We start from the raw sequence: 25,792 nt of genomic DNA, 5'->3' as shown, positions 1-25,792 counted from the left end.
TCAGGGTAAGTTAGATCAACTAAGGCAAGGGCGATATTTCGGTACTATCAATAGCTATTTAACTATTGAAATGATAATAAGCAGTAAAACAATCTATGATGCGAGATTGTGTACTTAATTTGAGACACTACCTATAAAACTCACTCGCGTTTAAATTAAACCAAGATAATAATTAATTATAAAAATTTGCGCTTGTTTACGCTATGTTGTGTTGCATGATGTCAAAAATATTGCGATCATACAATGGAGGCAAAATTATCTTAGTCGATATGCGTTTTAAGTATTAGAAGAACATATATCTCTCAATTCAAGCGATTTTGCTCGCAGAAAATTCACTACTAGACAAGGCAACGCAATGACGTCATAATCCCGTACCACGCTTCCTTTGCAAACTGACCAACGTGTTTGTGATGAATAACATCCATTTGGTGACTTGCAAGATTCCCTATCAAGAGCCAGATTAAGATTTCAAGGCTTCAAGCTGCGAATTCAATTCAACACAGTACGTTTGTTTACAAATAAACCTCATCTCACCTGTTTCGCAGTAGCTTCCTTTGTAGCCGGGAACACAATCACAGTGGTATTGATTTTCACCGTAATTCGGGACACACTTTGCACCGTTTTGACACGGAAAACTTGAGCATGGCGTCTGTGGACAAAATGTTAGTTAATCGTTTCGAATAAACAGCAAATAAAGTTATGAAAAGAGTGAAAAGTTAGGGAAACATTCACAGAGGCTGGATGAAAAAAAAAAACACATTTATTTTAGAACATAAATACTCTGAGCCCTATCGCCGATGCAGCATTTAACATAATGCTTCTGTAAAAAAAAGGCTTTTGCATGATTAACTTGTCTTGTATGTCTTCAAGTCACTTTGAGTTTTAGCGGGGGAAGCTAATTTACTAAATTGACTCATTTTAACACTTACATTACCTCTGTGAAGGCCTAGCTAATTCAAAATGTTTTGTTTGGGTGTAATATATGCAATTGCTAATAACTTAACAACGGGTTAGTTTCAAGAAATTAAAATAATTAAAGGTGACTGATCGGTTTTCGACGTCCTATTGGGTAACCAACACTACCCAAAAAATACATTTATACACCGTTTATTAGTTAGTTTCTGCCTTTTACAAGAATTTCCGTAGCTTGTATCATAAAGAAATGTAAACGTAAAGCTATCTAGCTGCAGGGCTATTTCTTCATCGAGATCTTCATTTGACAAAATTGGACAGACTAAATAGGTGAAGTCAACTTTAAAGTGATGACTAATTTAATTATTTAAGGTTGTGTGCAAGTTTTCAAATAACCAACCGTTTGATTCAAAGAGTTAGCTGGAAGGTTCTCAGTACTTTATAATTTAGCATTTGAACCCTAAAACTCGATCCCAGTGGAAACAAAACAACAAAACTTGTGTGTGACCATTATCTAAAATAATAGATTTAAAACAGGTCTTCCTTATAATTCGTGGAAGTGCCAAATGAGAAAGTATACAAGTGGAAAGATATTCATAACAACATTTCCTTTATACCTTGATGCTGTAATGGTGGTATTCCTGTGAGCTGACAAGCTGGCCTGGGTTTGCAGAATACTTGTCTTCGTTTAACAACTCACATCGGTATTTTCCATCTGAACGAGGAGACGAGGCGACGTTAAACGAAGAACATGGCGGATTGTTAACACAGCTCAGAGCGCACTCGCTGTAGTTGCTGACAAGAGTAGATGAACCAACTGTTCCTTGAAGACGATGAAACTTGTCAACCGCAAAGTTTCCGTACGATACTCGTTCTCCCTGTACATGAACGCCTCGCTTTAAACCTCGACTGCCGTCCAAATGGTTCTGTTCGGCTTTTAAAGGAATAACGTGAAGAAAAGCAAAATACAAAAGACACGGGGACATTTTACTCTATTTTCAGGCGATAACTCTTCTTCTTTGCCATGACATCTCGACAGGACATTCAAAACGTTTTGTCTGAAGTGTTTGTATTTAGGCAAAGTGATCAAAAACACTTCTGTACATTATGCAAATACCTGCTTGTAGTTTAAGCTACGTTAATAATAAGGCAGCTCAAACATTTTCGCTGCAGTCGTGAATTTGATTGGATGGGATCAGTTCAAGAAGCAGCCAATCAGCGTTCGTTTCATTCAAGGAACTTAATATTATCCAATCAGAGACTCGGTTTTATGAAGATTACACAAGTATACCAGCTTCTGCATTTTCAAGACGATATTTTTCTCCTTTTGGATTTCACAATGGAAAGAAATTTCGACCAAAAAAAAATACTTGATCGGCGACCATGAAAGCACAATGCAAAAAAAAAAAAAAAAAAAACAGCTCATTCTCAGCCGATCTCTTCTCAGTAATGATCGGTCGACGGCATGTCAAAATATTTTGAATTTTGCTTGCATTGACATCTACGTGTGTATATGATAAGTACACCTGCATGTTGTTTCATGCATTAATCTGTTATTTTATTCTTTGGGTTCTTAACGTTTTTACCTCAAATAATAGTAAATTTTTTGAACTATATTAGCAATTAAAGGGATCTTCATTTTAAACCAGAATGAACTACAAGCTGAACTTGAGTGGCTCTACTCTTATTACAATTGTTGTATTAAATTGCTGTTATTCAACGAGGATGAAGAAAATATATAAATACATATTATATCCTTGTTGTAATGTTAATGAAAAAACTTGACCATTTGCCATCGTTACAGGTATTCAAAACAAATAAGCGCAAACAAATATAATGAATTATTCTTTAGAAATTCAGAGTGCAAAAGATTTTAATTTATTTGAAAGTTCGACAAAACGATTGAATCTTTGAAAAAGTATAATTCAATATTTGGCCGAAGAAAAGCTCAAATTGAGCAACTCGCTTTTAGGAAGAGCCGTTGCACTTTAGTTTACCGGATCTAACCAACAGTGACAACTTGCATTGGCTTATGACAGCAAGTTGTCATGAAATTGGTTAATTTGCAAGTGTGATTGCATGTGTGTGATTAGTTACTACAAGAGCGTAATTAATGTTGTAAGTTTGCTAAACGAGTACGTGAATAAAATTAACAACGGGAAATAAAATATATTTACTTTGACGATAGTGTGAAGAACGAATTAATCGATGTTCTTTTAATAATTTTAAAACACAGAAAAGCCAACAGTTATCAGTTTAAGAAATTCAACTAACCGTGGTAACCACCTGTCTATTTAACTATCTTTATCTGACTAAATTGTAACACCTTATCGTGCGAACTGCCTGAATATAAAGCAGTTAATTTTAGTATATTAACAAAGATAACTAGCTTGTTTATGGGCTCCTGTTATGATGAAATAGGCTAAAACACTAATTGCTTCATTAGCAACCAAAAGCAGTCTAGGATTACTTAGCGAAAGGTTAGAGCATTTGTGTAGATACTACAAAATTTCCGAAAAAGGTGCTCGGAAGTTGCTCCAAAAATCCAAAAGAGTTGCTTTTGAACAAAAAATGTTGCTCGAAAGTTGCCCCAAAAAATCCAAAACAGTGGTTTTATCAGGAAAATTTCTCAAAATATATAGCGCTATTAAAACTGAGCTCAAAATGTTATTGGCACAAAAAGGCAACTTATTAAATGACTAATGAGTCTAAAAGTGTCAACGAGCTGTTAATACCACTAGCTCTCACCTGCAACAAGTTCACATAGTGTTAACCGTATAGGAACCGTAGATTACTAAAAAAATTTACAATAAAAGCGCATCGATTGAGCAAATCCAAGGTTGTATATTAAAATAAAGCCTATTGCTTCGGATTGAAATAAAAACGAACATAAGTAATCAGAGAGAAGCAACTGATCTAGTGTATTCATTTTCATAAATAGTTCTAAAGGCTTAGAACTGATAAAAAATTACCAAATTCAAAAGGTTGATTTATGTTTCAGTTAAAAAATGCAGCAGCTGGCTCTTTTATAGCCTGAATTTCAGACATCCCTCTGTGCTCGCCTCCTCGTCAGAAGAGACGTCTGAACACATTTGGCTCTAATGCCGTCCGGTGACGTCACTGCCCGAAAACCGGGTAGTGATTCTGATTGGTTGATTTAAAAATATTTTGCATAATTATGTGAAATTATGACTGAATTTTACCGCGCGAGGATTGTAATTTGAAAACGTTTGCAAAGAGTTTCGAAAGAGTTCACCTTCCCAGAAATGAATTTATTCGTCATTTACTTTGAGTTTATTACTTTATTAGTTTACCTACGGATGAAGAATAGTAATGGAAACCGGTAGGTTTTAAGTTGGCGGCATTCGTCGCTCCGACATGCACAGTGTTTTGCCAAATTTATACGTAAGCTTATTCTTTTGTTGTCAACAAAGCCGCTCGACGCTTATGTCCTGCAGCCTCGATGAGCCAGTGATTTCTGAACTCAGTGCCCACGGTCAAGAAGGATATTTTTGTATTGAATTCCGTTTCTTGATGCCTATGTAACCGTCTAAATTGATTCATTTAAGTACTCACAAGTGTGTTGTATTTGTCCGCTGCATATTATATTTTGATCGCTAGATAAAGCAAATCAGTTCAGATTAAATCGGTTCCGTAAAAGAATATAGCCTGTAGTCGATTAAAATCTCATTCATTTGTCTCAAGTCTTCAATAGTTTACTATTCAAACAATTTGTTACCCTGTAATCCTTTATTGAAGCGATTTTTCTTTCACAATTTCATGACCTCGACAGAAACTTTTCCGCGTGAATTAAAACCAAAGTGTAGTGACGTCACCGGACGGCATTAGAGCCAAATGTGTTCAGACGTCTCTTCTGGCGAGGAGGCGAGCACAGAGGGATGTCTGAAATTCAGGCTAGCTCTTTTAAGGGTTTAAAGACGAAAACGTTTTTTCGTAATAGTCAGGTCGGTTAGCGCACCAATCGTGACACGCGTGATAAAAGCACCAATTTTTGCATGCGGCCTCCTTTCTATACCTTATTTAAGTTTATCCGTAGCTCCAACCGAATTATTCTATTTTTTCTTGAAATTTAATCTATAACGTTTTTAGCTCTTTGCATATAGTCATTAAAGCTGTTCCGCAATGTCCTTGCGTAAGCGATCGATTAGATTTTGTGATAAAAGTTCCAATTTTGGCATGCAGCCTCTTTTCGATACTTTTTTTTTAAGTTTATCCGTGGCTCTATTCGAACTTATTTATTTTTCTTGCAATTTAAACAAGAACGTTTTTAGCTAATTTGCATAAATTCATAAAAGATGTTCTGCAATATTCCCTTTCGTAAGCGGTCAATTAGATTTTTCAGGGGGTGTCCGTCACTATTTTGGAAAGGCATTTATATATCAGAGTACCCGATATTTATTACCCATAAGACAAATTGAAGAGAAAACCACGCAATTTCCATGTTCCCTAGCCCAAGCATCAATTGCGGCGGCTTCAGGCTTGAAAATAATAAATATTATATCTTTGACAGAAAAGTCAAATCCTTGTGTAGTTAAGGGACAAGGACGAACTCTCTTTGTCATAAACGATGATAACCAGCCGGTTAGTTTTTCAGAAGTGCTCACAGTCGGCATCAAGGGTCTCAATCGGACGAGAGGCTAAACAGGGAAGTGTTTCTGTTTCCTTTAAAACTGCCTACCAAGTCTGCTCTTTCCCCTAAAACTGGATGTGATGTTACAATAAAAGCAGAGAGCTTTCTAGGTACAGATGGAGGAATCGCAACTGGTGGTATACTTTTACCCGGTTGGTTTTCAGTTGGAAACTGGAGGAGACAGGTGCCGGTACCAAGAAAAGGCTTTTTGAAGGTTGTCTAGGGCACCAACTATGAACAGACCTTTAGAAGGCAGGAATTAAGGGGTTTAAACTCCATCTTCGTCTAAGTGTTCGCACGTGGCTTCTACTCTTCAAGCTGTGTGACCCTAACCTGCGATAAGGCGTTCTTTTTTTTTTTTGTGGCGGGATGAGAAAGATCGCAGGTTAGTGTGACCCTTGCATAGAAAATAGAAATTAGCAGCTGGTGTAAATGCAGGATAATCCATTTGCATCACGTCAGTCTATGTGTTTTGAAGTTAGTGTAGGCAGGCAGAGGCGGTTTACGCTCGTATCATTCGTAAGAGTGCCTTGTTTCTGTATCGGATTCCTTTGATTCCTTTGATTCTTTGTGCTGTAGACAATAGGCTGGCCAACGGTAAGGCATGCTTGGGACTTGTACTTATCTTGCTTTCTCAAACCGTCTCCATTGAAAATTTAATTTTCAATGCTTCTTGACTATTTTATGGGAACAATCCATTAAATTTATATGTCTCGTGGCTGAAGATGTGTTTTCCTATTATTGAAGCTGCCTTGGCCAAAACTTGTGCCTAATCTCGCTTCTTCAAAGCTTCTTTAAGCATGTTCAGTTCTGCATCCCTCGGCGGGCACAAACTACAAGCGCATATAATTACCATAATAAACATTTTAGAAAACTGCATCTAAAAGTTAATATTTTAGCGAAAACTTCATCAATGTCTTCAATTTATATATATTTTTGCAACATTTAAGGATAGAACTGCAATTTTCTTTCGAAGTAGAGAAATATTTCCTTCTGTCCCACTTTCATTGCATCAATTCAAAATAGCGCGGTAACGAGTGCTTGAGAGTTTGTACGTGGTCAAAATGTTTAGCAAATTTTGCAAATTGCAAAAAAAAAATTCAGGTGGAGCCACGGATAACATTATTTAATAGTCTTTCAAGAATCATTCTGCAAAGTTTGGTGCGTTTATCAACCGTGTAACGATTTCTCCAAAAAATTGCGCTAAGCGACCTGACTATAACTACTTTACTTACATACAAATATAGAGGTTTAGCGCGCGTCAAGTGATTCCGTGGCAACCGTAACTACGCCGCCATCTTGCATGCCAGGTCAAACATAAACAAACAAAGGTTCCGTGAGTGATTCGCTGCGATGGGTAGATTTTGCTGTGTTTTTAAGTGTTCCAACCGCTCAGATAGAGACCGTCACCTATCATTTTTTCAAAATCCCTTCAGTTATTAAACATCAGGGCGTCTTAACTGAAGAAATTTCGAAAAAACGGCGCGAACAGTGGATCGCAAACATCCGGAGAGACGCAACGACGTAAAGACGCGACGTAAAGTATCCGCACGTATGTTCTTGTCACTTTCACGAAGGTAAGAGCTTTGAACTGTCAAGGTTTATTTTTTCCTTGAAAACTGCTTGAGTATGTAAAATTTATATTTTCGTGTGTGTTTTTTTTTTCTAGGAAAGCCGGCAGATCTTTACAACGAAAGCCATCCTGACTGGGCGCCTACGAAGAACATGGGGCATTCTTCAAGCTCTGTGTTAAAGCCAAGCTCGAAATCTGCTCTTGAAAGGCAAAGACGAGCCAAGGAACGACAGGGCAAAAAACGAAAATGTGTACGTGAATTGTTCAACGAAACGGACTGTAGCAACTTAGGAATGGAAATCATCGAGGAGGAATGTGAAAGTGAAAAGGAAAACATTGATGTCGATGAAAGTTTATCTGTTTATCCAATGTGTGGGTTGTCTGGAGAAATCCATAAACCAGTTGGCTTTAAGGTAAAATTCTGATGGGATCTCTCCATGGCCTGTTACAAAAATACATAATAAAAATGAGAGGGGTTTAGCCATTTAATTTCATATTTTTCATAAAAATACATAATTGTCATTATATTGTCATTATTGGAAAAAAAGGTGCGGCTTATCTGCGGGTTCTTACGGTATTATAAAGGTATTATAAAGAGCCATTGATATTTAGACTCCCACTTGATGGAAATTGTAACAGTTAGTCACAATTATGAATTCATATCAAAATTACTAAATACATTATGCTATAGTTCTTCCACTAAGATCATCTGGCTATGTGAGTGTCTGATTACAAGTGCAGTTAAGAATACACTTTGCAAAAAAAAAAAAAAGTAAATTTGCAAAAATACACATGTGTTACAAACAAATTTGAGAATAATAAAAAACAAGAAGCTTGAGAAGCTTAAGAAGCTTAAAATCGGGCGCTTAATAATTAGCTATCTGTTTTGACTTGAAAGGCAGGGTACAGTACAGTAAAAATCACTGGAAAAACAGTCACTTAAACCTATTCAGGCCGGGGGGGGGGGGAGGGCTTGTGAGGCCCGCGCTGACTTTGGACGCTTATACTTTTTTCAAGATTCAACCAAACGCTGTCAAACTTTGCGCGTTTATCTAAAATTTATCTCGCAATAATTTGGTAGGATTAGTTATTGTGCCAGTAACTTGAAATCACCATGGCAACGTCATTTTGACAGGCTTGTTTTCCCAAATTTGAATTTTTCGTGTTTCTATTTAATAATGAAAATCTGGAATGTTTTCAAGATGGCATTATTACTTAATGACATAATGGTCTCAAGTTATAAAAATATATTTCGCACAATACAAATAAACGATTTAACTAGACGTCTAGAAAATATAAATTTGTAACACTTTTCAAAGTGCAGCCTTTTCGCAATACTTAATAAAGGCGGGGTTTTTACCTGAAGACCAATTTTTCCAACGCTTTAGGTGGCTGACGCATTTCAGTATTTTCCAGCCCTTACACTTTAATGGAACAGTATACAACTCATAATCAGGTAACTACTATTGTCAAGAAAATGATCACAACTTTTTGACCAATGCATATGATTAGGTATTTGTTTCATACCATTACTGTAATAGCAACTGGTGAAGAATAGTAATACTGACCCAAAGTATAAGGGCTGGAAAACACTGAAAACCATTTCAGCCGCGTTTCAAGGAATCCAAAAAAGCTTTACTTATGCCATATATATTTGTTTTGCAGTATTTTGTTAATTTTTGGACGATTTTGGGGAATTAGTAAAATTTAGACAAATAAGAAATATTGGAGATTTAATGTGATTTAAAAATTTGAATTTGAAGTTAAAAATTGGTGGACGGACACCAAACAGTCTCCTGACAACCCGGAGTGCTCTTGCGAGGGGGTCAACTGTTTGGAGGTGTTTCCATTCTTTTCTTCAATCCCTTCTTTAAATCTCTTAAATTTCCATTCAAATTCAGGTAGAACCCCACCTTAAGTTTTGTTCTTGTGAGAAAACAACAGAAGTCAAAGGTTGCGTGATATAACCAAGCATGGATTTTAATTCTCCCTCCCTTTCCATCTCCTTAGCCTTTCACCCCCACCTGTCCCTCCCTGTCTACTCTCATTCAATTTAATGTTTGTTTACATTTCCTAACAAATTCAGTATCGTACTAATCTGTGCCAAGCAATCAGATAATAACAAAAATTTGCCTTAATTTTGATCTCCCATACCAAGAATTTAGAGTATAAACCGCTAATAAAACAAAACACACTTGATAATAATTCTCTGAGGTTATATATGTACACCTTGCAGTATTAACGTACTAACGAACTTGATAACAAACCCCATGTCGTACTAAGGATTTTTACTGATCAACATAAAAAATAAGTTCACAATGGTTTGTTCCTAAAACGTTTTTTATTGTACAGAGGGTCTGTATATTGACCTGTAACTTGTATACCGTATTGAAAAAATCAGAACGAACCGACTTCTGCCCGCTACCATGATATCATGTTGAAAAATAGCTCGTTCGAAACCGTAGCAAAATCGTTAGAGACAGACAAGATCCAACCGTTTACTGGCAGTCTTTGAAAATCCTGAATTTCGTCAAAATGAGCCCAAATAAAGTTTTAAAATTCCCTTTATCAATATGGTTCTTATCTTTTTATTCAATTCTTTGAACTGCTTTTATGCAGTACTGTCCACAAAGATTTCAATTTCCTCAAAGTTTCGGGACAAATAGATAAAAAATATTTCGTGCAGAATGTAATTTGATTAAGCGAATGTTTTCACGTCTATAAATACTTCAAGCAGTGAATGAAAAACCGTTTTGTTTTCATCGATGAGAACCACTTTCAAATAGTTAATGCATAAAAAATAACAATCAGATCAGAATACAATAATGATTAATGTAAGGTCTCGCTATTATGTCTCGACAGAGATACTTCTTTTTGTAAGTTCAAATGTATGCAAATATTTCGTGTGAAATATAATTCGATTCCATTGTCTTGTTTACAAACTCTTTCTTAAGAAAGTTGTATTTTCGTGAATAAAACCCATTGGTCTGTTTTGTTTTCCTGATCATGTTTGTCTGTGATTTTCACAAAACATGTGGTCTTTTTTTTTCGGAACTTTAAGTTGTACAAAAATTCCTATTTTGAACACAGATGTCACTTCCGGAATTTCTCATCTAAAATTCAATTGGTATTTAATTATAATCGAAGTTTTCATTTTCAAGTCATCTTTTCATTCGATAGCTTTACTGATCTCGTAAAAAATTCCATTCAAGTTCACACCAATACTGTACATTGCCAATGTTTTGCTGATGTCTTGAGAAGTGTCTTACTAACGTCACTAGTCAAATCTAAAATATATCCAAACCATGTTCTGCAAACATTCTACTCTTTGTGACAGGCGACTTTGACGCCCAACTGTGCGGAAATGAAAATCGACATACTTCTTGCTAAATATATAAAAAATAGTTTTAAAGTGGAGTCCGCCTCAAAAAAATGTACTGCCAGATCACACTGCTATTTGTAGAAACCAGCAAGGCATCTAGTTTCAAAGTTTCCCACAAAAACATTGCGTGACATGAATGACGTTACCCCTTTTATTTACAAAAATAGCTTCAACTTGTCAAAGCAACTACAGTTTCACAATGGTGATTATTAGTACTTTACCCCTTAAGCTTTTTTCTCTGTCCTCCCGCCGAAGCAAAGAAGAGAACCAGATTGCAGATTAGCCCAAAAGTCGACCCAGTGTTCCTACAACGATTTACTGTCAAAACTGAAATGAAATCGATTGGCCCAGGCTATCCTCGTCATTTTTAGCCGACAGGAGACTATCGTCTAGGACGACCAAAGGGTAAACTATAAATCGGCCACGCCCGATTAATAAGTCCTTGACGGTTCTTGTCGTTTTTCGGTGCCTATTCATCTTCGGCATCTTTCTCATCCACCTCTCGTTCTGTCCTGTGTCTGTCATCACACGAAAGAAAAGCTGATTCTCAAAAAATCTGCCACAAAAGGAAATTGACAAAAACAATATGAAAACCATATATCGAAAGTTTCTTATTCTAAAATTTTATCATACGTCTTAATTCAGAGCTACAAAGAAGTTCCTCCTTTTGAGTTATTGATACTGTTCTTACAGTACCTCTTTCCACTAGCGAAATTTTACAAAATTCCTTCGCGGCGAAAAGGTAGCGCGAATCCAGAACAGACTCCAATCGAGAGTGGGTTAATTCTAGGTTACTATTAATTAACTATTACAACATTCATTTTTAAAATAGTTTCCCAAGCCGACTAAGCTAACTAAACGTCGAGTGTATCTTTCAGTAAACAAAACATGCCGTTATGACGCCGGAAATCCAGCTCACGCATACTATACCCCGTGACTCACGCAAACCTCCGACTTACGTGCTACTACAGTCATTCCTTTCTAAACATTTTATTTTTGACCACCACCGTACCTTTCTACCCAAAAAACTCATGAAACCGCCCGGTTTTAACCTGTTTTAACCTTTCAAAAATTAGAGCGTTCGAAACTAAATAAGATCCGTAATCACAAACAACATACAGCCGTTTACCAGCACTCTTTAAAACTCCTGAAACCCTTCAAAATCAGGCAAAATAAATCTTTGAAATAACCTTTATCAATGTTTCTTATTTTTTATTCAGTTCTATAAAATGCCTTTCATACACTACTGTTAAACAAAAATTTCAATTTCCTCAAAGTTTCAAGACAAAAGAATAACAAATATTTCGTGCACAATGTAATTTGATTAAGCCAATATTATCACGTCTAAAAATACTTCAAGCAATTCAGTGAAAACCCGTTTTTTTTTTTTTCGTATCAACGAAAACCACTTTCGAATAATCAATACATGAAAATAACAATAAGATCAAAAGGAAGAAAGGAACCTTTCTAATCACAGGCGGCCCAAGCTCTCTATCAGATTACCTTTGGACGTGACTCTTGCTTACGAGCGGTGTTGTGTTACAAAGATTCGATTTATAAGGGTTTGTATGGGAAACAACGGTTTTGCTTTAAAAGTAAAAAAAGTGTATATTTTGTGAACAAAGTTGACTTACTCTGATTCGTTGTTTCATTGTTTGTGGTCTGCCAGCTTCTCAGGTCGATACAACGCGTTTTCGGCGAGTTATCGTTATTTAGGTGTCCACTGCTAAAATAAAGACAAGGCTGTACACTGATTTCCGGAGTGCCCGCCGCTCGAAGCGAATAAATCCTCTGAAATTAGTCCTGTCGACCCAATTCCTCCGCAGAATCAAAGAAGAGATGTCGAAGTTCCATGTCTGTTCACTTGATTTGCAATTCTGCGCTCAAACGCCTTCGCTACGAAAGCTTTTTTCCGAGATTGCTTCACTTCACAAATTCGAAATAGCCGCGTCCAAACTGGCGTGGACGTTCTCGCGGTTCGCATAGCATGTAGGGTGACTATAATTAACCCGACGGGGGTGGACAGCATCGATTTGTCGACAGCATGCACCGGCGACAAATCGATGCTGTCCACCCCCGTCGGGTTAATTATAGTCACCCTACATGCTATGCGAACCGCGAGAACGTCCACGCCAGTTTGGACGCGGCTATTTCGAATTTGTGAAGTGAAGCAATCTCGGAAAAAAGCTTTCGTAGCGAAGGCGTTTGAGCGCAGAATTGCAAATCAAGTGAACAGACATGGAACTTCGACATCTCTTCTTTGATTCTGCGGAGGAATTGGGTCGACAGGACTAATTTCAGAGGATTTATTCGCTTCGAGCGGCGGGCACTCCGGAAATCAGTGTACAGCCTTGTCTTTATTTTAGCAGTGGACACCTAAATAACGATAACTCGCCGAAAACGCGTTGTATCGACCTGAGAAGCTGGCAGACAACAAAGAATGAAACAACGAATCAGAGTAAGTCAACTTTGTTCACAAAATATACACTTTTTTTACTTTTAAAGCAAAACCGTTGTTTCCCATACAAACCCTTATAAATCGAATCTTTGTAACACAACACCGCTCGTAAGCAAGAGTCACGTCCAAAGGTAATCTGATAGAGAGCTTGGGCCGCCTGTGTTCTAATTATTTGAAGACTTTCAAAGCCGTGATATTATGCATCCAATCCGCGATAAAATTTAATTACAACAAAATCCAAGTTCTCATTTTGAAGTCCATTTTTTTTCAGTTGATAAGTTCCTATTAATACTGTACATTCCCAATGTTTTGCTCAGGTCTTCAGAAGCGTCTTACTAACCAAATCTAAAATAATTCCAAAACATGCTGTACAAACATTCTACTCTTTGTGACAAACGACTTGACGACCAATTGTTCAGAAATGAAAATCGACACAGTTCTTGCTAAATAAAAAAAAAGTTTTACGGCGGAGTCAGGCTCAAAAAAATATACCGCAAGATCACACCCCCATTCATAGTCAGAAACCAGCAAACCATCTAGTTTGCTAAAAAAAAACACTGCGTGACATCAATGACGTTACCTTTTTCATTTACAAAAATAACTTTAACTTGTCAAAGTAAGTGCAATTTCACAATGGTGAATATCAGTACAGTATGGGGCCCAGTTCTCGGCCGGGTCCAGTTCTCGGCCACTTTGTGTTTAACGCGTTTTTTCACACTCCAGTTGAATTAAAAGAAAAAGGTATTTCCTTCAAACGATAGACTGATTCATGTGCTTTAAGTATCTTGAGTTTGATCGTTCAATTCGATATAGAAAGCTCACACGTCGAGTTTACGCGGAGGTAGGTGAATTTGCATTCCCGAAAAATTTGTTTGTTTACGGCTCCTTAAAATTCATGATCACGGATGTAGTTAAATTAGTATTTTATCCAAAAGCCCCCACCATACCAGCTAATTTTTGGCATGTGAAACGTAGAATAATTCAGCTTTCTGCTTTAGTTAACTTTTCGTTGAACCGTTGTATTTTTTGGTCTTAATTTACTTCGAAATTTTTTCTTGCGACGTTTGCGTATTTGCCAGTTCTCGGCCACCCTGCTCGCTATCACAGCTTAGCGCTTGGTTTTTAATATAATTTCATCTGCTGCTGCCAGAATGAAAGAAATAAATGTTTTAAAAATAAAGTTCAATCTTATCTCTAAGTTTTGAGCTGACTCTTGTCTTGTCTATTATTTCTACAACACCTAAATCTTTCAAGACCTTTTCACTGCAAAATAAACCATCTAAATGCACGGGTCACACAATGCGGTTTTGCCAGAACCTGCACATAGGCAACTAGGCGCGTTAAAATCCTTCTTTTCTAAAGTAAAACAAAGCCTCATAAAAATAATTTGGGATCGATATAACATAAATAGGTTTACAGAGTGATTCTATGACTGTGAAAATTAATTGAGCATTTTTTTTACAGATAATTACGCACAAGCTTTTTAGTGGCCGAGAACTGGGCCAAGGTGGCCGAGAACTGGGCCCACAAATGGAGCTTTTATTTTTATTATTGCTCGGGCAAATTAATTTTTGACCGATCGATAGCTTTACATCAAAACGCTGAATAATGTAGCTAGCTCTGGGAGAAATTTCAAGTTCCTCCGGTTCTTCTGAGGTAAGAAATACAAGTTTACGTCAAAAGTGGCCGAGAACTGGGCCCCATACTGTACTTTGCCCCGTAAGCTTTTTTCTCTGTCCTTCCGCCGAAGCAAAAAAACACAACCTGATTACACATTAACCCAAAAGTCGACCAAGTGTGCCTGCAACGATTTCCTGTCAAAACTAAAATGAAAACCATTGCGGTATGCGTCACCCGTAGCGGTTTTGTAGCAACCCCAAGCTATCCCCGTCTTTTTGGCCGACAGGAGACTATGCTCTAGGACGACCAAAGGGTAAACTATAAATCGGCCACGCCCGATTAAATATTTTTTTTTCTTTTCTTCTTGCTTCACTAATTGTCTCCAATATAAACAACAGTATAATGACCTGTTTTTTATACCTTCCTGTATTCGTCCAGAGCCTTTTTCTCTTTCTGGCATCCCCAGTCTGTGGCAGCAGAATGAAATTTAGATCCATAGTAGATCTGCTTGATGAGACTGACAGATGGTTTTGCAGGATCAGTATGGCATATGTTGTAGAAATTGCTTGCAGTGATTCTTCCAGATCTCATTTTTGCCCAAACCTCAGAATTTCTCTGTTCTCTTGTTGCTTCCTCAACGTTGATTGCTTGTTCTTTACTACAAGATATCTCTTCAAACACTTCGTCTGCCTTTTTCAGTAAGTCATTAAAGCTTAGATTGCTCAGCTGTTCAGAGTTAAGTTGATCAAAAGTGTTTGGCAAATTAAGGACAGGTTTCTTGGGAAACCTGTCCTTTTCTTTAGCAATTAGTTAAAGATTTTATCATAGATTATAATAACATTTTTTTATATGACTTATATATATTTTTATTGTATTTATAATATTAGTATTAGTGTAGTTTTTAGTTTTTAGCAGTGTCCCCTAATTAGTATGCCTTGGGTGTTTTTTTCCCAGGCTATAAGGTTTTTGACACTTAAATAAAGTTTCTTATCTTATCTTATCTTTAAATTGAAGGTACTGCATTAAGGGTGTACACATTCGCTGCAAATGAAATATTATCATCTTGGCGATATAGCTTTGCTTTCCCATATGACTGAATCCTTCCTCAGTGTAGAAAATCATCTCCAAAACTACTTTACAACGTTTCTCTTACTAACGCTCCTGCTCGTTCCTGTCGTCTTTTGATGGGGTCTTATAAATTTCTGATGGCAGAAACGAAAAATTATCATGAGGGTCACCCTTTGCCGGTTATGTTACTGCACATTTACAAAACAAAAGATACTATTTCTTTTCTAATTTAAATCATAAAGATCATAATACACGTACATACATACATAATTTTTTGTTGAGGCAGGTCTGGTACCGTGGTACGGCAACCATAAGGCTGGTGTGGACCTGCTATTAAATAATAGACTTACTAAATAAAAGTTATTACTATAAATTCAAAAGAAATCTAAAAGAGAACTTAAAAATATATAAAGTCAGAGTCATTGGAATCATAGTTAAGGCTTTCCACAAGTTGCTCGGCAACTTTTTGGCAACTTTTCATGTTTCGAGCAACTTTTTCCCCTTCGAGCAACTTTTTCCCTCTCGAGCAACTTGTTGCATTTTGAGCAATTTCCAGACCGAAGATCTCCGAAGATTATCCGAGTGTTGTTCAAAGCCAATACGAACTTTTCCGAAGATTTACGAAGTTTGCCGAAGATTTTCGAGGAACATCTGAAGACGTTTCAACTTTCGGCTCATTCTGCATTAAAACACTACAAAACTCTTCAGCAAACATGACGTCATTGATATCTTCACGATTTTTCTCAGTTGAAGAAATCCTTGTTATATTTAACAAATGTTCCCCTAAATATGTTATTTAGATACTTCTTGCTGTAAAATTGCATAACCCTGCTTAAAACTCTTACCCTCAAAGGGAAATTAGCATATATTTAGAGAAATTCTCTTGATTAGAAGCAGCGTTTTGGATTTTTTGGAGCAACTTTCGAGCAACTTTTATTATCAGAAGCAACTTTTTTGGACTTTTGGAGCAACTTTTGAGCAACTTTTTGAGAAATTACGAGCAACTTTTTGGGAAATCTCGAGCAACTTGTGGAAAGCCCTAATCATAGTCAATAGAGGGAAATGGTTAGGAATCCCGGCAAAGTTCTTTGTTGTATGTTTTTGTTCGCTATTTTGGGGGTTGACCCTGCACAAAACCTGACAAAGTACAATAGGTGGTTACGTGTGTTCATGTAACTAACCAATAAAAACATTGCGATTACGTAATTCATGCATAGTGCATGCGCGTAAAACAAAAGATGTGCAGGGTCGTGGACCTTCCAACATAAATCTTGGCCTCTTTGTTTGCTCCTTTAATGTTTGCCAGGCTTCCTAACCATTTCCCTATATTAACTATGTTGGAATGAATTAAGCAAGCCTCTTTTTCAAATTGGATCTGGTTAATAGTTCTGGAGGCACGTTTAAGACTAGCTTTAAAAAGCTGTAAGGAGGCAGCGTGATAGTGATCCATTAAGCAGACATTAGAAGATTCCCGTGCAACGATGGTCGTTGGTCAACAGTCGTGGGAAACATTTCAGTGTTATTGCGTTTTGAAGTCATAGATTTTGCAACGTATCTCACGGCGGGAAACGTTTTGTTGTTAGATGTTATGTGACCTTTAAGAGTTTGTGAGAGTGTGCGCTACTGGAGAAAATACTCTAGCTATGAAACAATGCAGAATACACAAACATACATTTAGCGTATAAACCTTTTGCTAAAGTTTCAGATAAAATATTTAAACTTCCATCTTCTCTAAGGATCGGTATATTTATTATCGGTTTTTAACTTTATATCTATTCTTTAGTTCCATCTCACTGAACCAAGATGTATCCAATGGCTGCTTTGCCTCGTCTTCCACACGAGGTAGTGTCGTCATTCCCTCCTGTTCCAAACCCGATTCTGCTGTCACAGGTCACGCAGTCGTTTTCATTGTTACCAACGATACCGATCCGAGCTTTTCCCGCATTATGACCACTACAAACCACGTTGAACCCTTCTTTGTTACAGTTAGATTGCAGGGCGGCATATGAAACCATAACCGAAAACCATGTGCTACGACCCAGTGAGGTGGCGCGGTATTGCCCGTCAGCGATCAGTGAGTACAGAGAGTTGGCCTGCTTGTTGATGACAATGAAGTTGATCTGTTGGTCGATCTTCATACCAAGACAAATCTTAGAGAAGGGTGTGTTCCAGTAGCTCGGTAACTTGGCCTCTTGTGAGTCAAAGCCAGTCACCCATGCAGCAGAGTTGTAGTGATTTTGATTGCTCCATAACCCAGAGTTAAAATGAAAGGTGCTCTAATAATAAGAAAAAGAAGGTTGTTGCACAATTATTCATGTGTCAGGAGCACATGCGTTTTCTTACATATTCTCAGCAAAAGCTTACTTTCTCAGTTGAAAACACTTTTTTTCTGCTAATTGCTTCACTCACTTTGGGCTTTTTTTGTTACAATACACAACCCAAAGTTTTTGGTAAAAGAAAAGCCGTTAATTTTGTTAATTTTTTTTTTTTAAGATGGGGCCGGACAACCTGACGAAGGTCTAACGAACGTGGCACAGATAAGCATAGACTTAACTTTAAATATTAATTTTTTTCAGCTAAATACACTAAAACTAAATGCCTATGCCCAGTGCCTGATAACACAAGTCTGAATCTTGCCAATCATACTTGCTGAGGCAATAACGGAAATGAGGTCGACCTGACAATTTTGTTATATATACCTTACTGCCATCCATCTTCATGACCGGTGTCCATCCACCATCTCCACATCCAAAGTCCCCCATGTGACAGAGAACGGTCGTAAGTGTTGAGCCAAGGAACAGCGTAACCTGTTGATTTTGGCTTGACCTATAAGAACCAGGGATCGTTCAAAAAATTTTCAGTTCCAAACCATTTTCGTTCTTCAAAACTAAAAAGTTAGCAGTTTTGGGCGCATTTTGTTGTTTAAATCCAGGTTCTTGTCAATATGTTTGTAAACAAGGAAGGAATTTAAGTCAGGAAGTGATGGTCAAGAAGAGATGGCTTGCATTTTGCAACTGTTCAATAACGCTCTTTAATACCTATAAAGTTTGACTCCGGACATAAGTTTAAAGTTTTTATACGTATTCGTTCAAGAAAACGCTCACAGCCTACTTGACAAAGTTTAACGTCCGATGACTTGTAAAAAAATAGATCTTGGTTTCACAAACGCTATTTTAAATTTACTTTTCAATTATTAGCGTCCCAGCAGACCTTAATTTCAAAATGAAAATATAATAGAACGACATGAAATAATACGGACATGCAGTATGACTTACCCGGATACACCATACAGATCCTGACATGACCGTAACACTGAAAGAGATCAAATGTTATTGGTTTGTTAAAATGATATGAGAAGCCCAATGGCCTGGTTTGTTTAATTACTACACTGTCCTCCAAGTCGAGGAACCAATTGCGAGCTATTCTGAGGTATTGTGTTGCCTCTTTTTCTCCACCGAGGTGGACATGAGGGCACCCTGAACACCTCAAAAATAATACACAAACACCGCATCACCGCAAGAAAATTTGACGAAACACCGTCACTGCAATATAATCAAGTTCCTTTTGAATGAAAACGGCTTGCTATTGGCAGCTAAAGCGTATAAATGATCAAGTAGACAATATTTCACTGTATTTTGTTAAAAATTAAACATATGGTATATGTCGTATATGTTAGTATTATAAAGTTAAGGACAGATTAACGAAGATAGCAGAGCTAAATTTAGTTCTGCAAGTGTCAGACAAGAAACCGTAACACCGCCAATAATTTCGTTTCACCGAACACCGAAGTTTAAAAGCACAAACATCGCACACCGTTGGATTTGAGATTACTGCAACACCGCACGATGGGATTATATTCACCGCCACACCGCATAAAAAAATTAGCAACACCGCAAACACCCATGTCCGCCTCTCCACCCAGCTTTCCATATGGTACCGTATTTTCTCGATTAAACGCCGGGCCCCGAACAAACGCCGGGTCTCCAAGCTGTGTTTGAAAATGAACCCCTTAAACAATTATTAAAGGTTTAATATGCTTTAAAAATAATGTCTACATATATAGTTCTCAAAAATAATGAATACAAATCATTTCTTAGAAACATAGGGCTTAAGGTCATTGCCCTGTTTTGCATTGCGCATCCTTACTGCGCAGAATTTTACGCGTAATTAGCGCGCGCGCGCGCGAGCACATCAACAAAATGGCGGCTTTTTTCTATGCGGCTTAGTCCGCGAGAGAAGTAAATTGTCACTTTCTCCTAAACGAGCCTGGTGACCTATCAATTTTTTCTCATATTTTGGGTGTAGCGATCAAATTCTTTCTGTAAAATGAAAACAGATCAATTCATGTGTTTGAAAAATAAATTATCGCTAAAAAAGTGTACTTTGCCAGTACTCGCAGAGGAATTATAAAGGAATTATATGGAATATACATGGTCGTCCTGCTCCTAAACGAATCTGGTGACCCCCCTTTTTTATTTCAAAATTTAAGTTCCCTTGAAGTAATAAACCAGTAGGCGAAGTTTGGTTAAAAATCTATGTTCAGTTTTATTTCGGGGCAATGACCTTAAACAAACTCCTGGAATCAAATAAACGCCGGCTCTATCGGGCCAAGTTTGAAATAAACGCCGGGGGCGTTTAATCGAGAAAACACGGTACTTGTTAGTTGGGTCAACCTCACAATCTAAACGATACATTTGTGCCCACCCCGCCCATTTGCAAAGCAGCAGGAGGGTGGGGCACGAAATGCCGGCCTTGATCTCCAACCTTTTTCACTTTAAAAGCATTTAAGCAACTATTGCCACAGTTTGTGACTCGTCCTTCAAATTATTGGGTAAGAGTTTGGTGCGCCAATTGTTTGTCCACGTGACGGTCCTATGACGACCATGTCTTCAGGGAGAGTTTTAACGAAAGTTTCTTTTTTAAGTTTAAGTTTAATTTTCAGATTATAGGACAGAAAGAATATGTCCATGTGTTTCATCAAATACTTTGACATTTAGATCAATGCATTAAAAATGGGGGTCATCGTGCTCGTTTAGAAGAAAGCGACCATTTATTTATCTACCGAGAACAGCCTGAAGGAAATCCCGTATTGTTCTGTGTGCACGCACGCTAAATGACGCAAAAAAATATGCGCAGTAAGGATGCACAATGCAATTCTGTGGAATCACCATAATGCGATACGATAATAAGGACTCAAAAATAAATAGAGTACTTACTAGTCTGGCAATGCACTCCAGCGTATCCCGGCTGACAGTTACAAACATATCCGTTAACCTGGTCAACACATGTCGCTCTGTTTAAACACGGATTACTGGCACATTCGTTGATATCTGCGCGAAAAAAAAGTCATTTAAAGTGAAAAAGAAATTAGGTGTTTTAAAGCAATATATGCTCACCAGGGTAAGTTAAATCAACTTAGCCAAAGGCGATATTTCGGTACTATCATTAGCTATTGAACTATTGAAATGATAATTAACAATTAGATTATGAGCTCGAGATTTCTATCGTGTGATAGTTGATGAGGGCGAAGCCCGAATCAACTATCACACATAGAAATCGACAGCGAATAATCTAATTGTTTTAGTATAAATCTACTAGACGTTCAAAACTTAACAACAAAACAGGTTCTCGTTTTTATTAAATAATGATGCAAATAAGTCACACAACACGCGGATAATTGACAACTTCACCACATTGCATTGGCTTCTGTGTGCGCGTTTGCATTTCATTCACGATTTATTGAAACCGTTATATGCCCGAAACTGAAGGAAAAGCCAAGTTTTTTATTGTAAAATGACGATTGAAAGATGTACTGGCGTACAAGGGCCCTTGGAAGTCAAGTTTTTTTAAAATTCGAAAACGTAAAAGATAAAAAAAAGTTAAGCGAGTTGTTCGCAAGGAAGAAACTACATTGCACTGTTTAGCTTCTGTGTGCGCCTTTGCATTTCATTCACGATTTATTTAAACCGTCGTTTGCTCGAAATTGAACTAAAAGCCGGATTTTCATTGTAAAATGACAATTTAAAGATAGACTGACTTACAAAGGCCCTTAGGAAGTCAAGTTGTTTTATATGTAGGAAACTTGAACGATAAGAAATTTATGAAAAGTTGAACGATTCGCCCGCAACCTTGAATTCGCATTCAATTTTGTTGTTTTATTTAAGTCTTATTGATGCATTAAAAAACTTGCAGGTCGAATCTGTTTAGCCTTTCTTTTACTGCTCCTTGATGGGACGATGAAACTGTGTTAGTTTGCCAGACATTTTAAACTTTATTTCCACAAAATGTCTCGGTGAAACGCATCTCTGAATGTTATAAAATTATTAATTCGCCCGCTTTTAAAAGCGTAAACGAATATTAATTGCTTTTCTTACCGTGTAAAATCTTCATTACATATTTCGGTACAGTCTTTATCTTCTCCAACATCGGCTGGAATAGTAAATAATCCAAGTCCTTCTTTACGGTCAATTTAAAAGCCAGAAAAGCGAAAAAGCGGCGACCATTCTGTTGACAACCGCACGCTGTTTCGCTACTCACCTTCTACAACAGAATAGAAGGTGAGTAGCGTAGCCAATCAGAGAACAGCATTCGTGATAGAACGCTAGTAGATTTATACTAATAGGCAGTATAACAATCTATGATGCGAGATTGTGTACTTAATTTAAGACACTACCTGTAAAACTCACTCGCGTTTAAATAAACCAAGAAAATAATTAATTGTATTTGTACACCAGTTTAACACAACAATTTTGCGCTTGTTTACGCTATGTTGTGTTGCATGATGTCACAAAAATTGCGATCACACAATAAAGGCAAAATTATCGATATGCGTTTTTTTAGTATTAGAAGAACATATATCTCTTAATTCAGGCACTTTTGCCCGCTGAAAATTCACTACAACGCAATGACGTCATAATCCCGTACCACGCTTCCTTTGCAAACTGACCAACAAGTTTGTGATGAATAACATCCATATGATGATTTGTAAGATTCTCTTTGAAGAGTCGAATTAAGAGTTCAAGGCTTTAACCCTATTCAGACCGGGCTTTTTTGGACCTTCTCAGACCGGGGGGGGGGGAGGGGCTTCGGAAGCCCCCCCTATGTAACTTCCAGAATGATTAAGCAATCACCATGAAACTTATAGGATGTATTGTACGTCCGAAACTCTTTCTTTTGGTATACGTCACGTGGGATGGTGACGTCACATCACGTGACAATTACATCATGATGTCAAAACAGCCGCCCTCTTGGATCCGCCATCTTGGATTTTAAAATGTTTCCAAAATGCCAGAAAACCACCCAAAATCACTGCAAATTACTCAAAATGAATAAAAATGTGCTTTACACCTGTACAAATGTAAAAATAACTCCATTTAAGTTGATCTTTATTAACAGAAACACGCAAAATTACAAATTTGGGAAAACATGCCTGTCAAAATGCCGTTGCCATGGTGATGTCAAGTTCCTGACACATCATCCAACCCTACCGAATTGTTGCCAGATAAATTTTAGGAAAACTCAGAAAGTTTGGCAGCGTTTGGTTAAATCTTGAAAAAGTTATAAAAGTTCAAAGTCAGCGCGAGCCTCAAAACCCCTCCCCCCCCCCCCCGGTCTGAATAGGGTTAAGCTGCGAATTTAATTCATATTTTTGTCTGTTTACATATGAACTTCATCTCACCTGTTTCGCAGTATCTTCCGTTGTATCCGGGAACACAATCACAGTAGTATTCATTTTTACCGTAATTCGGAACGCACTTTGCACCGTTTTGACATGGAAAACTTGAGCATGGCGTCTGTGGACAAAATGTTAGTTAATCGTTTGGAACAAACAGCAAATGAATTCATGAAAAGAGTGAAGAGTTAGATAAACATTCACAGAGGCTGGTTGAAAAAAAAAAAACACACTTTTTTTAGAACATAAATACTTTGAGCCCTATCGCCGATGCAGGATTTAACAATGTTTCTGTAAAAAATGCTCTTGCATAATTAATTTGTTTTGTATGTCTTCTAGTCACTTTGAGTTTTAGCGGGGTAATTTAATTTACTAATTTGACTCATTTTAACAATGAGTCAATTCAGTAATTTTTACACTTACATTACCTCTTCGAGGACCTAGCTTTCAAAATGTTTTGTTTGGGTGTAATATATGCAATTGCTAATAACTTAACAACGGGTTAGTTTCAACAAATTAAAAATTAAAGGTGACTGATCGGTTTTCGACGTCCTATTGGGTAACCAACACTACCCCAAAAATACATTTATATACTAAAAAGAACAAATTGTGTATCGCCATACAGCTACGATTTTAATAAACTACATAGGCCTTTCGACCGTAACGGTCCTCTTCAGTGTCGTAACATTTGAAATGGCAACGACCAGTAACATGATATTACAGTACAGATAGGGTAAAAATACATTTATACACCGTTTATTAGTTAGTTTCTGCCCTTTACTAGATTAATTCCCGTAGCTTGTATCATAAAGAAATGTAAACGTAAAGCTATCTAGCTGCAGGGCTATTTCTTCATCGAGATCTTCATTTGACAAAATTGGACAGACTAAAAAGGTGAAGTCAACTTTAAAGTGATGACTAATTTAATTATTTAAGGTTGTGTGCAAGTTATCAAGAGCTGTAAACGACAGCTGGAAAGACCTTTAAAAAAATAAACAACCGTTTAATTCAAAGATGGCCAACCGAGAGTTAGCTGGAAGGTTTTTAGAATTTTATAATTTAGCATTTCAACCCTTCAACTCGCTTCTAATGAAAATAAAACAATAAAACTTTAGTGTGTGACCATTATCTAAAATAATAGATTTAAAACAGGTCTTCCTTATAATTCGTGGAAGTGCTAAATGAGAAAGTGTGACAAGTGGAAAGACATCATAAACACATTTCCTTTATACCTTGATGCTGTAATGGTGGTATTCCTGTGAGCTGACAAGCTGGCCTGAGTTTGCAGAGTACTTGTCTTCGTTTAACAGCTCACATCGGTATTTTCCTGATGCATCAGGGGACGAGGCGACGTTAAACGAAAAACATGGCGGATTGTTAACACAGCTCAGAGCGCATTCTCTGTAATTGCTCACAAGAGAAGATGAACCAACTGATACTTGAAGACGATGAAACTTGTCAACTGCAAAGTTGCCGTACGATACTTGTTCTCCCCGTACATGAACGCCTCGCTTTAAACCACGACTGCCGTCCAAATGGTTCTGTTCGGCCTTTGAAGGAATTACGTGAAGAAGGGCAAAATACAAAAGACACGGAGACATTTTACTCTATCTTCAGCCGATAACTCTTCTTCTTTGTCATGTTAACTCGACAGGACATCCAAAACGTTTTGTCTGAAGTGTTTGTATTTAAGCAAAGTGATCATTAAAACACTTTTGTACATTATGCAAATACCTGCTTGTAGTTTGAGCTACGTTAATAATAAGGCAGCTCAAACATTTTCGCTGCAGTCGAGAATTTGATTGGATGGGATCATTTCAAGAAGCAACCAACCAGCAATTGTTTCATTCAAGAAACCTAATATAATCCAATCAGAGACTCGGTTTTATGAAGACTTGACCAACTTCTTGAATTTTCAAGACGATATTTTTCTCCTTTTGGATTTCACAATGGAAAGAAATTTCGACCAAAGAAAAACATACTTGATCGGCGACCATGAAAGCACAATACAAAGAAAGCTACATTTTCCTTATTCTCAGTCGATTTCCGCTCAGTAATGATCGGTCGACGGCATGTCAAAATATCAACGTGTGTATATTATAAGTACACCTGTATGTTGCTGCACGCATTAATCTGTTATTTTATTCTTTGAGTTCTCAACATTATTACCTCAAATAAAAGAATATTTTTTTAACTCCATTGGTAATTAAAGCGATCTTCATTTTAAACCAGAATAAAATTCAACTTGAGTGGCTCTACTCTTATTACCATTATTGTATTAAATTGCTGTAATTCAACGAGGATGAAGAAAATATATAAATACATATCTTTATTGTAATGTAAATGCAAAAACTTGACCCTTTGCCATCGTTACAGGTTTAACAAAACAAATAAGCGCAAACAATTAATGAGTTATTTTGTGTTTTCTAAATATACCTTTAGAAAACAGAGTGCAA

General features: G+C 37.1%; 1 protein-coding gene and 1 long non-coding RNA gene across 3 annotated transcripts in view; both read right to left on the bottom strand.

Moving 5' to 3' along the window:
- Nucleotides 1-25,028, bottom strand: part of LOC144636909 (uncharacterized) — a 264,977-nt gene extending 239,949 nt beyond the window's left edge. Inside the window, exons 1-9 of the mRNA XM_078496110.1 lie at nucleotides 24,569-25,028; nucleotides 23,343-23,457; nucleotides 20,881-20,994; nucleotides 18,940-18,976; nucleotides 18,364-18,490; nucleotides 17,464-17,940; nucleotides 15,200-15,322; nucleotides 1,530-1,904; nucleotides 535-649 (exon numbers count right to left, since the gene is read on the bottom strand). Coding sequence (XP_078352236.1) covers nucleotides 535-649; nucleotides 1,530-1,904; nucleotides 15,200-15,322; nucleotides 17,464-17,940; nucleotides 18,364-18,490; nucleotides 18,940-18,976; nucleotides 20,881-20,994; nucleotides 23,343-23,457; nucleotides 24,569-24,937 — 1,852 coding nt within the window. The 5' untranslated portion in view covers nucleotides 24,938-25,028. The remainder of the gene's footprint in view (nucleotides 1-534; nucleotides 650-1,529; nucleotides 1,905-15,199; nucleotides 15,323-17,463; nucleotides 17,941-18,363; nucleotides 18,491-18,939; nucleotides 18,977-20,880; nucleotides 20,995-23,342; nucleotides 23,458-24,568) is intronic.
- On the bottom strand, nucleotides 7,476-16,348 carry LOC144635097 (uncharacterized). Of its 2 annotated transcripts, none has more exons than XR_013567299.1 (2): nucleotides 15,017-16,348; nucleotides 7,476-7,578 (listed from the first exon to the last, which is right to left on the bottom strand). It is a non-coding gene; the product is annotated as an uncharacterized LOC144635097 (long non-coding RNA). The 2 variants fall into 2 exon arrangements; XR_013567300.1 differs by lacking the exon at nucleotides 7,476-7,578 and adding an exon at nucleotides 10,628-11,074.
- Nucleotides 25,029-25,792: the final 764 nt, after the last annotated feature.

The sequence above is a fragment of the Oculina patagonica genome, chromosome 13, assembly GCF_052425735.1.
Source record: "Oculina patagonica isolate OP01 chromosome 13, crgOcupat, whole genome shotgun sequence".
In the NCBI taxonomy this organism is placed as follows: domain Eukaryota; kingdom Metazoa; phylum Cnidaria; class Anthozoa; order Scleractinia; family Oculinidae; genus Oculina; species Oculina patagonica.
The sequence above is the reverse complement of the archived record's forward strand: the minus strand, read 5'-3'. Positions and strand labels throughout refer to the sequence as shown.